The sequence below is a fragment of the Amia ocellicauda genome, chromosome 1 (assembly GCF_036373705.1).
Source record: "Amia ocellicauda isolate fAmiCal2 chromosome 1, fAmiCal2.hap1, whole genome shotgun sequence".
NCBI classification, from domain to species: domain Eukaryota; kingdom Metazoa; phylum Chordata; class Actinopteri; order Amiiformes; family Amiidae; genus Amia; species Amia ocellicauda.
The window spans coordinates 21,700,371-21,714,262 of NC_089850.1; the positions used below are offsets into that span (position 1 = coordinate 21,700,371).

General features: G+C 37.7%; 1 protein-coding gene across 1 annotated transcript in view; it reads left to right on the plus strand.

The window, feature by feature from the left end:
- The window catches only part of rev3l (REV3 like, DNA directed polymerase zeta catalytic subunit), a 71,616-nt gene that overhangs the window by 26,567 nt on the left and 31,157 nt on the right, over positions 1–13,892 (plus strand). Inside the window, exons 4-11 of the mRNA XM_066698917.1 lie at positions 1,287–1,447; positions 6,991–7,141; positions 8,209–8,303; positions 9,156–9,260; positions 9,421–9,505; positions 10,698–10,840; positions 12,319–12,447; positions 13,037–13,271. Of these exons, the coding sequence (XP_066555014.1) occupies positions 1,287–1,447; positions 6,991–7,141; positions 8,209–8,303; positions 9,156–9,260; positions 9,421–9,505; positions 10,698–10,840; positions 12,319–12,447; positions 13,037–13,271 (1,104 nt within the window). The remainder of the gene's footprint in view (positions 1–1,286; positions 1,448–6,990; positions 7,142–8,208; positions 8,304–9,155; positions 9,261–9,420; positions 9,506–10,697; positions 10,841–12,318; positions 12,448–13,036; positions 13,272–13,892) is intronic.

Sequence of the window (13,892 nt, forward strand, 5' to 3'; positions counted from 1 at the left end):
ACAGAGCATGCCCTTCAGTTAGTGATGGAATAAGGTAAAGGAAGGAGCAAAAAGCATTCAGTGGGACGTACTTCATCATCTGCTCCCAGCCCAGCTCCAAGACATTTGCATTTTCCTGGTAATTGTTTTCTGTACACAGCTGGATTAGCTTTAGAGTTTATTCTTCTGTGCCTGTATTTTGTAAAAAATAATGCATTTAAAATATGTATTGCTTATGTATTGCTTGCTTATAACATAAACATACATATCTTCTTTATTTACACTTAAAACTACAAGAAAAACAAATGAATCCCTATTAATCCATATTTTAACACATTATGTCTCACATAAGATGCAGAAAACCCTTTCCTCTGAAGGAACATGAAGAAAATAGCCTGAAATTTTGTGTTCAATGTAACTTGCTTTCACTGCTATTATGTGTAATTCATTTGATATTCATTCATATTCAGGCAGCTTCGATGTCATCCAGCTTTATGAATTCTTGAAAATAACCTGAATTCTTGTACATGAAGACACTACTTGAATTGTAATTTCTAATTTAACAATTTTAGAAGATAAAAGTAGACTTGTCATATTGAGCTGAAGCTACACATTACTCACAAATAAGGCCTAATATAAATAAAACCTAATCTGACTCCAATAGATGCTGCCATATTAAAAAAAATGATTTGTGATTTTTATTTGTAAATGTAGGAAGTTATTTATTTAACACAATTAATCATTGACAATAATTTATTTACTGTGCATCATTCACCTTTTTAATCAGCATAGTCATTTTGTAGGTATAAATGCCATGTGAATTTTGCTGAGTTTCTTGGATTGCTTTAATCAATTAATGTTAAAGAAATGCTGGAAGCTGGTTGAACTACATGGGGTGAAATTTATGGAGAAATTTAGTTCGATATCTGGGACCACAGTAGTATTTTTTTTCTCTTAAGGTTTCTTTTCAATCATAAAAGTAATTATTGTCCTCTAATGCCAACTGAAAGTGTACAATACCAACATGCCCATACTAAATACATTATTTATATGATTTCTTCCAAGCTCTTCAAAGCTTTTCCTCAGTCTGCAAACACATCACAACGTGATAGACTTTAGTGTAAACACGAGCCTCTAAGCTTTTTAAGCCATGCTGAAAACATGTTTGCTTTAATTGAGTTTTTTTGGGTTTGTTTTATAGCTGCTCTAACTTACTGAGCATTTGGTGCAAAGTTGTACAGAAAGGTGTCTGACTTTCTTTTGTACAGCTTATAGCTGCATAGAGTAACTGTTGTTTTTTTTATCAGGGTCTGTGAACTGTTGCAAGGAGGAGCTGTCATGAACAAGAGCTACCAGCCTCATGAAGCTCACATCCCCTACCTCCTGCAGCTCTTCATTGACTACAACCTCTATGGCATGAACCTCATCAACCTGGGAGCAGTGAAGTTCAGGAAGAGCCGCAAGAAAGGTACCACTGTAGGGTTTTTCAGGAGCAAGGCTGTGTAGAGAAACCAGGGCCTGGTCCTGATCTTTGTCTTCTAGGGTCAGTTCTTTGAAAGAGGAGGGGAAACATACATTCAGGTTTGCTTTTGTTATTTGGAATCGCCTTTTTTTCTGAATAGTAAAGTTTTTAATGAAAATTGGGCCCAGTCTTTTCTTGGAACAGCCATTAACTGCAGCCCTGTTATTAGAAATATATGATATGTAATTGTTTTAGGAAAATGTATTTGGTACAATCGTAGTTTTTATATGTGGAAAATTTTGAATATGAAAGTGGAGGCCAAGATTTTTTTTCATACCTGATTTAGATGATGCATTCAGAATTTGTATTTTATGTCATAGATTTATGCTCTGTAAAAACTTGGTCATAAGAAGACAGGCTTTCCATCATCAATAGAATTGGCAGAATACCAAGTGCCCCATTGTTTTACGGATGGCTCAGGTGGCAACTTGATGGTTAAATTGAAGCCTTCTTGTTGGATTGCTTCTGTCAGGTGGCCTTTAGCCTGTATTTTTTAATGGTTGCATTCGCTTTTCTGCTTTCCGAAAATAATTGGCCTAGATATTGCTGTTAAGAGCTTTAGTGTGGGCATTACAAGTCGAATGTACAGAATTTAGCAGGAAACTTCGAAGAATGTAATTGTATGCCTTGATCACGTAACTGGCATTATCTAAGATAAATACAGATGCATTATTAAAATTAACCTCTAATGCATTTAAATATTTCATAATGCCCTGTGCCATCGATGAGTAATTCACAGGGTGCATATTAACATATTTATGCAGAAATGCACGTACTTTGGCATCACCATTTTATTCTCCAGGGGAATATTCGCACAAATGCCTCTGTCAAATTGCAAGCAACATCATAAGTTCATAAGTTTTTCCCCTTTTTATTTTTTATTTTTACTGGAGGACACTGTCAATCTGTCGATCTCAGCCTTTCATTTTCTTTAAATATCTGTCTATTGTTGATTTTGAGTTTAGTACAAAGATAAATTGTAAGTTTCTAAAAATAAATTATACCCTTCATTGTATAGAACATCCAGGTGTAGGTTGCGTTCGTTAGCTCAATTAATGCTTTTTGATCGGGATGACTTTGACTTCATGTTTATATTTCTCGATTACAATTATTCAATTACAATTTAAACTTGACACAATTAATTTGTCTAATTAGTCAAAGCGTAATATCTCTACTATAACTGGAATTACAATTTAACAAACTAAAACACACAAAACACAGGATCTTCTTAGTCCATTCCAAATGTCTGAGCCAGGGCAAGTCTTGAATTTCCAACAATTGAACAATTGCACTGGCTCAGACATTTGTAATGGACAAGGGTGTGTCCTTGGGATGTGTTAAATGTGTGAACCTGCTCAGTCAAGTAACATGTAATTCACAGACCTGTATTTCATGGAAGCTACAGTGTTAGTTAAATAGAAAATTGATCACAAGTTCATATTAAAGTTCAACAGGGCATATTCACACTTTCTCTTTCTTTTCTATGTTGTTGTCATGTATGTAGTACTTGTCTTATTGACAATGTGACTTGAAAAACAGCAGGTAACTGCTATCAATGTAAATAACATTCTTTTCACTTTAGACTCAACAGTAGCATCCACCAGGCACTACAGTGTGCTTACAATTCTTCCTGCCGTTGTTTCTCTCATAAATCTGTGACAACATGCCACATTTCCTCAATCTGCTGGCTTGAACGAGACCCTCTCAGTGGCAGCCATTTGAGTACAGCTGCTGCTGGGCCTCCTGATACAGACTGGTCTTTAATGAGCTGGGTTTCTTTTCTTTTTTTCTTTTCCTGTGAGAGGCTGTGTGTTTGCTTGGATACCTCATGCCACAAGGGAAGTGGAGGAAGCCAGAAAGCTAATAAAAGTGAAACTGCCAACACTGGAAGAGAGAAGCCTCATCTGAGAATCAAATGCTTTTTTGGTGGGGTTTTGTTACACTACATGACCTGTTAATGGCATCACAGAGAGTGCAGTTGGGTGTTGAAGCCGGCATACTTTAAGTTGTTTCCTATAATTTTAATATTTTTGTATAGCTACATTAGTAAGTATAGTAGCATATCAGGAGATACAGCTCCCGACTAGTGCTATGTGTGGTGTTATACGGTGAGCTGTACATGATTAGTCTTGTTTGGGACTAATTCCTTACATATAGGCCTAGGAATATGCCATATGCAACAGGAGTGCTAGGGCACATAGCATTGTAATTGGGAGGTTCCCCGACAAATTAAGTCCATATCATGGGTTGATATTGATGTCTTATTGGATTAAGTTTGGTCGCAGTGTAAATGTCTGTGGATAGGTAACTACAGGGAGGTTGAACTATAAAGTTCAGTTTGGCAAATTCAGTTGTTGGCAATCAGCATGTACTATTTTATACAATTAATATCTGAGGTATTAGAGAATTAGAATATATTCTATTCCAAAATGTTCTTTAGGTAAACTGAAAATCTCTCACAATCCTTTGTCCACAGTAACTGTTTGATACTCCAGGATGAACACTACCATAAAACTATGCATTATGAATATCTCAGATTGGTAATATTTAAGTGATATAATCACTGAAAAGATGTTAAGCATGCATGAACAAACTTGAATTTCCTTTGTAATTTGCATCTTTGTGGTAATTGTCTATTCATCCCAGTGGGCACTGTCCCGCATCAATCCTCTTTTAAAATTTAAATAAGTTTAATGTTGTAATGAGCCATTCTTTCCAATTGGTGGTAAATACTCTCATATTTCACTGTACTTTATGTATTTGTTTTAGCCATTTTCAACAGTTATAGCTTATCCTTATAAAAGCACTAGTTTTATCCTAATTTCTTCTCAACCGAGAGCCCCCCCTTGTGTACAGCATACACCTGATTTTACAAAAGGGGGCTTTTGCTGTCTTTCTCATTGTGTTCCACTCCCCCCAAGTGGCAAGCTAAGATGTGGAATTAGCTTAATAACCCACAGTGGTTGGACCTATGTAGTGAGCTTCAGGGGGCAGAATACTATTGCATGCAATAGTTTGTGTATTTGTGTTGTTCTAACTATAGTACATAACCATCAATGGCTTTGCATGGGTGGCTCCATTTAATTTAATTTCATTCTACCAGTGGAACAGTAGTGTGATTGCTGTCTTCCATGCCTGTCCTGGCAGCATCCCTGTGGCTCCCCACAGCCTCACAACAAGCCTCTCATAGCCAGAGAGCAGAGGGTCAGCACTATAAGGCAGAGGAAGCCAGACGTGAGCAGCACAGCAATCTCTCCCCTCCCACTTCCCATCTGCAATCACTTTCTTGATCCCACTGCACGGGTTCAGCCAAGGACAGCTGTACTACAGCATTTTCTTACCTCGCCCTGTTGCTTATGACGAGAGGCAAGGAGAGAATGAGAAACTGAATAATTGTGTTAGCTCCGTTCTTAATGCGTCTGGCAGCCTCTGGTTTTTCATTGGTGGGTCGGGTCATGGGGAAGATAATCACTCTCTCAGATCCCACGCGTTTTGGTTGAAATTGGAGAACACTCTGGATGGCTTCCAGCTTGACGAGACGAGTAATGTTTTAAATAAAAAAAATAAAAAAGAGATCACAATCACATGAACAGCAATAGCTACTAACGTATTGGCCAGGGGGCCTTGACCAAGATCCTGGTGAATTGCTTTAAAAGGGAAACGGTTCCTTTTATTTACATCCTGTTTTAGAACAATTGGGTATATTATAACCCTTCCTTCAACATACGGTTTCAGTCTTTTCACTTGCCATTTACCATACACAAGTAAACCGTTCTGGATTTTCCACACGAATGTACTTATTTGCTGTAGTGGATTGCTGTTTTTCACCCTATTTTTCATTATCTCCCACTAAAATAAATTAAGTCAATACTTTTCTTCAAGCCTACCCAGACACGTATTAACTGCATTGTTAGTCTGACAGGGTATATGGAGATTATTTCTTAAATATGGAAACTTTCATAAAATTGGCACATTAATTTATTGCTAACGCTATCACCTTTTTCCATCTTAATATGTAGTGGAATCAGGAGTGTGATTTCACTGTGTTTTTTTGTTACTTAGGGTTTGTACAAGGGGGAAGCTCAACAACCCAACTGCCAATTTGTGTAATTCAAAACTAGGTCAGATGGGTGGAAACAACTTCACTTGAAAAAGCCTCACAAGACTTAAGATTAACTGAAACAAAACGTAAATATCTCAATTGTATTATAGGATTCCTTTCTGTCTCGTTAAACCTTTGAAGAAAACGCAGAAATGGGATGAAAATGGCTTTGAATCTGATAGTGCCCATTATTTGTACATTAATGATACTGATGAAGAAGAGCTTCACTGTGTTTACATTATAGTCTTTATTGCCATAAATACTGCAGGACCTGCTGAATAGTCGCATGCAGATCTGGGATTTGTGAATTGCTTTTTTCCATTGGCTGTGCATGAGTGCCTGCTCAAGGTTGCCAGGTAGAGCAGTGCATTCATCTTTAAAAACTGAAGGACTTCCAACTACAGGGCTGTTTGGTTCTTGATGGAGAATGGATTAAATTCTGTATCACCACATGTTGAAACTGCTACCATGGAAATAATTGTAAGGGGTATGAAAGGATCCTATAAAAAGAGTATGCAAAGTTCACTGTGATTTCAGTAGTTTCCCAGTAGTTTATACTAACTGCATTTCCAGTCATTTCATTTCTTATATTATATTTCTTCTACGTTATTTAAAGGGGAACATGCATAATTCCAAAAATTATGGTTTTAGTGTATTGATCTGAGGATCTTATCCAACCTAAAGAAATTCAAAGCATGAAAAAACATCAGCCCTCAGAAGCCTTTTTGAAAGCTGAAGTAGGGTAAATGACAAGGAGAAATACTTCAGTGCACAGGCCTCCTCTAATGATGAACTACCAATAGACTTCATAAGAACTGAGCAATGCCGGTTTCCTTTGTACACTCAGTATTAGGAAGTGCTTTTTACTGGATCTGTTAGCACAGCAAGTGAACTGAGCAGAAATAGGCAGATAATGGGAATGTCAACACTCACAGTTCCTAAAACTATTGTTTTATGCTTTTGTATAGCTCTTCCAGATTGATTCTACCACTTTTTAATTTGTGAAAATTTAAACTTGCCAAATAATGACGGATGTCAAATGCAAGAATGTATGCTTTTTCAGGGCTTCAGGATGCGTCATAATTTCCCAGATAGGTTGATTTCAGAAATTAACATGTTTTACCTTTAGGTTGTAATTGACATGTGATAAGTTGAAATTATGAACATGAACAGTCTGTAATATTTATTAACAACTGGGGCAGATGGGAATTACATTCAAAATAAATAAATATTTCCAGTTCTCAGTTCCATGCGTTCAGCTCTCTGTAGAAATGACTCACTGTACCCTAACTGTTCCACAGAAACCTTGTTGGACCTTCAGAAGAGAAGATTCTCTTCCATTTATAAAAACAAGCAGCCCTTTTCCTAATATCTCATTTACCCCTAGATGATGAGGGGGGTTCGCTCGGAGACGGACACATCAGCAGCAGCCGAGCCACCAGCAGTCTGTGGCGGAGTCCCTGCACCTCCAAGGTCCAGCTGTCCGACTCCTCCCTGGGAGCGGCATTTGTGCGCTGGGAGGAGGAATCCATACCAAGGTGAGAGGCGCCAGCTATCCACACTTACTGTGCTGTGAAGGTGTGGCTCTCTGCTGCATCCGGATCATTAAAATAGGCAATATCATTAGGGACATAAAAGACTGGGATCCAACTCTTGCATCTTTTAAAGCCTTAATACTTGTTGATAAATCACAAATAACTAAAATACCTGATGTTGCAATATATAGTACCGTAGTTCCTTCTAATATGAAAATGGGCTTTCGTTCTACACCATGTTTTCAGAATACCTTTTGTAAAACTGCTTTTATTCCTTCAGATACAGTTCACAGAATCCAATTGGAAATTCAATAGGTGTTCTCAGTGGCAGTGGGGATATTGAGATGATTTTGTGTGTTTTGATTACACACAAGCACATTCCACACATTGGGAGAATTCACCAGAAGATCATTACATGAGCCTACATGCAAGCTTTTTAAAGGCTTCCGAGAATTTAGTGATTGCCAAGCGAGAAACGGTTTCAATCATTCTGGCCGTGATTAATATCGGAGGAACAAAAAAGGGCTGCAGAAATGCTGAGTGGTACAGTGTTGTGGTGTGCTTGGAGGAAGATTACATTGCAGTCACACAAGCATTACATGACTGCGTGTGCATTACCTGCCGACAGCATCATTAGTCACTGTTCTTCCTCTGGTCAACCTAGATTTACTGTACCAGCCTTGCACAGATGAGTGTAAAGGCTATCTACTTGTGTATTTCACACACAGTACCAGACCAATCCCCACTAAAGAACATTAATCAACATTTATGTCCTACATTTTCCAATTAAGTTGAGTTGAGATTAATAGCAAGCATTTACAGAACAATCTGACACATTACTCTTTGTTACATGTGGTGCTTCATTAAAGTGGTTCAGTATATTGTTCATATAGATTTGCTTTTTTTTTTTTTTTTATGCCTACCTCGTTTGATATTGAAAACATGCTTGTGTAGGTTGTAGACTGTATAGATGTACGTCTATTGTGTTAATATGCAGAATTCAAGTTCGCAACTACACTCAAATGACTCTGTCGGGGGAAAGTGCCTAAGTGTGGGTATTTGTATCACAGCTCTCTAGTCCTGGAGGGGGTGGAGAAGCAGAGCACCTGTGAACTGGAGGCTGACGCCGTGGCAGCAGATATCCTCAACCGGCTGGAGATCGAGAGTAAGGAAATTGGCTTCTCTCCACAACCTCAAATTCAAATGCTAAAAGAAATGTGTGTTTTTAACTTGTTACAACAAACTATTGTCAGAGAGCTTCCCACTGTGCAACTCCCTTTGGTGAATGGCTCAAACTCCAGAGAACTGAAATCAGAGTAGTGGGATTGCGAGGAGTAATTCCCTCTTAACATGGGCTCAGAATGTGTCCTCTGAACATTTATACTGTGTAGGAGGCTGTACCGGAAGGCAGCCCTGTTTCTACTGACTGACTGCAGTCTTGAACATACATTTCTGTTCAACACCACTTATAGATTCTCTTTATAACTTATAACTTATAATAAATATGGAAAATAAGCCGCCGCCTCCCCCAAGTGACTCCCTGCATCGCTTGACTCTTTCAGTCTGGTAGTAGAGCTGTTTCAGCTGTTGGGACGGAGAAATTGCAGGAGCAGTACCAATATGACTTGAGCTCAAGGGCAACATTGTTAAAATGCTCTAGTGAGAGTATTTTCAGTTTGCTGATGAAACACTAGACTTGTACTTTATTTAAATATTGTGTATTCTGTATAACCATTTTTATCAAAGAATCCAATCTTCAGCACACTTTTACTGGATAGATGCAATCAGAATCAAAGCACTCTTAATAACTAACAAAATTATAATATTTTGATATCTAGCCAAAAACATCTTTACAAATTTACTTAAAACTAAAAGAAAGCAAAACACATTCTGTAATATGAGTAGACCTCTCTAGGATATTATTATTGTTCCCCCAATTTTTATTTTTTATTTTTTTTATTCTAATCATGCACCTGTAAAACAGTGTTGTTTCTTTCTTTCTGTGGGGCTGTTGCAGCTCAGATTGGGAGGAATCCTGGATTGCAGGCCATTTGGCAGGACGAGAAGCAGCGTCGCAGGGAGAAGAATGAGTCCTCTCAGATAGAGCCAGCCGATTCCCAAGGTTAGCCAAGGAAGGGGGTGTTGTCATGTGATGAATGCATAAGAGTATTCACTTGCTAGCTTCTGTAGAATATGAATGTGAAGACATCCGTATTCATGCATTAGGATGTATAGTGAATTATACATTTTTCATTAAATTTACCTTGTGTTTGATGTTCCAGATCGGGGCTTTGTTACTACTGCAGAAAGTGAGAGAGTCTTCCTGAAGAGACTGAGGGAGATCTTGAAGCAAAATGATTTTTCTCTGTAAGTACTTTTTGAATTAAATTATAATAAAACCATGGTCAATTCATTGTAAATATGGCAGAAGAAAGCCATGTAAATGTACATAATATTTTTATTTCTCAATATAGATATGAATGGTCTTTTACAGTAATTTTAAGTCAGTCTTTTCCATTTGTATAGAGTATGGAAACAGGCCTGTAGTCACCAAATGGCTGTGCATTTACTCTCAAACAGTGAATCTAATGTAAGCATGAACCAATTCCTATTATCTAGAAAGGATGTCCATAGGGGATTTCTAGAGGTTGCAAAAAGGGGCATAGCTTTATGCCAAGCTTTGTCTAAATTAACTTTTTTCTTTTCTTTCCCCTTGGCATTTCACCAATTCTTACTTTCTTAAACTGCTGTATTCCAGAAAAATGTATTACTATTCCTGTAAGCATTTTTAGCTATTATTTTATGGTCCATTGCTGCAGTATGGCAAAGAAGCCGTTATGTGACAGTGTGACTGTAATGCTAAACCTTAGCTACACACAATTCCTTAAAAGCTGAAAATAAAAATTGCTTGAAGTTGCTTATTTTTAATAAAATACTTTGCAATAAAATAACTGCAGCATATGACTATTACAAGTGCAGCTCATAAAAAAGTGAAATGTACTTTTGGAGTATAGTTTAGCCCTCTGAATAGCCTTCTTGTAAAACAACCTAAATAAAATGGGCATACTTTAATATTTAGGATGTAGAGCTGTTAATTTTCAGGTGAGGACTGAGATGTATTGAGATGTAGACACCTGCAGGTATGGCCCTGGCCCTTATCTTTCAACACACTGAAGTAATTTCAGCTTTCCTGTAAATGTTGGACTGCAGAAAATATGCTAATAGAGAAGCTAAACTGATCTGTAAATACATGCCCCTGGAAGCAGGATGTTGCATGTTACCAAGTGCAATGAAAAACCCTTATGGATGTTCAAAATCAGTGCTGAGGAAGGGACAGTATTATTGCAAGGATGTAATGATAAAAATGGAAAGTAAGTCATGAGGCAATTTGTCCCATTCATCTCTCCTCAGCACACACTGCAACTGTTTCCTTTCAGTTTAAAAAGTAGATTTTTTATAAAACGAGTAGCAAGGCCTGGAAAACTTTCTAGTTTAGATAACCTATGTAATTTAATGGCAAGAGCTTTTAATTTTTAATTGTTTGCTTTTACTTGACTAGTTCTTTATCGGGGTCTGGGGATGAAGCGGATGAGACCGACATGTTTCCAGTGGACCTCTCACTGCATTCAGACATTCTGACCCCTGAAGCCCTTCAGTGCACACCTGCCAACTTAGTGGAGGTTCATAAAGACAGCCAGCAAGGTGGGTTATGTTTCGGTTGCGCCTGTTTTTGTGATAAAACGTTCAAGCCTTAATGGACCCTTTGAGTTTTAAAGGGGAAAAGTAAATATGCATTTTATTTCCATTTCCTGCTATCTTGTTGGTAAGTTTACAATGTGAGGTTAGAATAGGTACCGTTCCATTTCCTTACCCCCACCCCCCCCTTCTCTTAACTAACTATAATCAAATCAAGTAACTGGATGATGTAGTGAGTTATCAAATCTTGTTATTCTGCATGAGCCTAAGGACTTATTTTAATTTATGTCATTGCTAGTTTTGTATATAGGGGATATGAAGACCCATAAAAAATAAACCAAAAACATCTCTTACCTTGCAGCTTTGTGTTTAATTATTATATAATAACAGCATGACCCAAACCATATTTATAATGCAACACCATTCTGACAATTCAGTGTATAGGTGCAGTCTGATTAGGATCCACCTCCTTGTCTTCGTGGTACTGACAAAATTGTGCTTTGTATGCTCATTTAAGGGCATCTGCCAAGAAATAATACAAAATGTACCAACGTAGGCTACGGACTACTGACACCCCCCGAAAGCAGAGTCATGTGCCCACTATTACTGTGCTTCGTCTGGATTCTGTATTTCCCCAGGCCCTTTCAGTTTTCCAGCAGTGTGCTATTCTAAATTGCTAATTACTGCAACTTAATTAATAAATAAACTGCTTAGTATTTCTAGGTGTGATTTTTGCTATCCAGTTTGATTTCTGTGTTTATTGTAATTTATGTAGCCCATACCCGATAAGACAAAGGAGGACATCAAAACAAATATATTTTCATTGCCGATAGTAAATCTACACCCTCACAATATGGTAAAATTACTATGTATCTCCTGTTAATAAATTGCAGTTCTAAAAGCTAAATGGTGAATTATCTCCCAATCAAATCAGTGGCGTTGCTCAGCGGCAAGAGTAGTGAACAGCTGATCAGTGTTACTGATCAGATGTCAGCTGCAATACTTAGCACCAATATTAATCTTATGTAAATGCCAGATTTTCATGTTAATTGCGTCCATCTTACTTGCAAATTTAAAATCCCATCCTGTATCAGAGTGTACTTCTAAATTTGAATTTGAATACTCATGATTAAAGAGAACAATTGATATGTTTTGTGCAATAACCACATCACTTAGCTAAACTAGAAAACTTCCATTTGGACAGCATAGTGGGTACACAGCATGGCTTTAGGGCACATGTCAATAACAATCAGGGCCTGATGACAGTGCATCTCTTGGTACACAGAAGATGTTAGACTGCTCTTAGAAAGCAGCCCCAGCAGGACGATTTGGTATATTGCATTGATATTATGAACATGTTTTTGAACACACTATTATTATATAATGATTAAATATAACCACAACAACGGGGTAGAGACATTTGTGTGTGCGTCTGTGTGTATGTGTAGGGGATGGACCATGGACTTAACTTTTCCTTTTTATAGGTTACAAGAAAATCCCTGCTATTGAAACTGAAGTCGCTATCGTGGATGAGGAAGCCATTCTGAGCCTGTTGGAGAGTAGTCAGACCTTCCAGTCTTCATCGCAGAGACTTCTACAGTCTCCTATACTAGGTACAAATTACAAAATCTGTTAAGATTGTTATAAGTTAAAGGTACAGGCTTATTTGTATTGCTACTATGTGCAGTTTGGTTTTACTCCTTATGTAATATCTATTGATTTGCCTCACTTTTGTGGTAATTGCTAGTAAATGAGCCGTGTTAAGCTCAGTGCAGAAAGGGGCACAGTATTCCTTACCTAACAGTTATTTGCTTTCCCACAAGGCTGGAGATGTAGTATATGAATAAAGTTCCCTATTTCTCCCCTAAATGCTTGTGCAGTATCTGACAGTTATAACGTTGCTTAACTTGCTATGTGCTGCTAAAATATATTAATTTAATTAATAGAGATGAAGCACTGTGATTTTGTGTCAACAGTGTGCAGAAAAATAGCATAGATTGCTCATGCCTAGATGTGTGTCCTTTGCTTTAGTTTCTGATAGATATGCATTGAAAGCTTGTTTTGTTCTTACAAAAGAAAGCAGGTGTTAAGAACAACTCTGTGTTAATTTATAATCTTAAAGCGAGAGATCATATTTGAATAAAAAGCACAGGGCCAGCACTGCCTTTCCTCCAGGTAAACTTGCTGTGTGTTTGCCTGCAGAGGGCAGTCAGGATCATGCCCTGATGAACCTGCTGGCTGGTCTGGAGGATGATGGCTACCAGGTTGAACGGCCCAGGAAGTCTTCCCAGCAACAACTTTCGGGAAATAGCGGCCATCATTACAACAGTGACGAGGAGGAGGCGGGCCCTGAACTTGAGAGGCAGGAAGCAGAGCTCAGTCTGATGATGTCACAGAGATGGGACAGTGACATTCCAGACCACTCTGCTAAACGCAGGTATTAAGTCTACACCACCTTGAACTTTTTTCATATTTTGTCAGTGCCTCAGAGTTCCATGCATTTAAATTAGGATTTGTTCCACTTCTCTACACACCATACTCCACACTGTTAAGGGGAAAATCTTTTTTTTATTAAAAATACAAAACTGAAATATCATAATTGGATAAATCTCCACCCCCCTGAGTTAATACTTTGTGGAAGCACCTTTGGCAGAAATTACAGCTGTGAGTCTGTTGGGACAGGTCTCTACCAACTTTGCATACATAGATTTGGCAATATGGGACCATTCTTCTTCAAGCTCAGTCAAGTTCCTTGGGGAGTGTTGATGGACAGCAATCTTTAAATAATTGTTTTTAGCTTCACTGTAACCTTTGCTATAAGTAAAATAATAATAAAAAATCCCACCTTCAACATGTTTTCAAACTATTTAATAGTTAACAGTTCATATTACTTAAACTGTGTATAACATAGTTGGCTGAGTGACAAAGTGGCCCATGCTCCTATTTGCTAAAATACCAAAATCCTCTTTTACACATCCTTACTTGTTCTCTCAAGTTCATCCTAATTGTTGTAATTAAAAGCATTTTTTGATATTTTATGCGTATGATTTATAAGAAT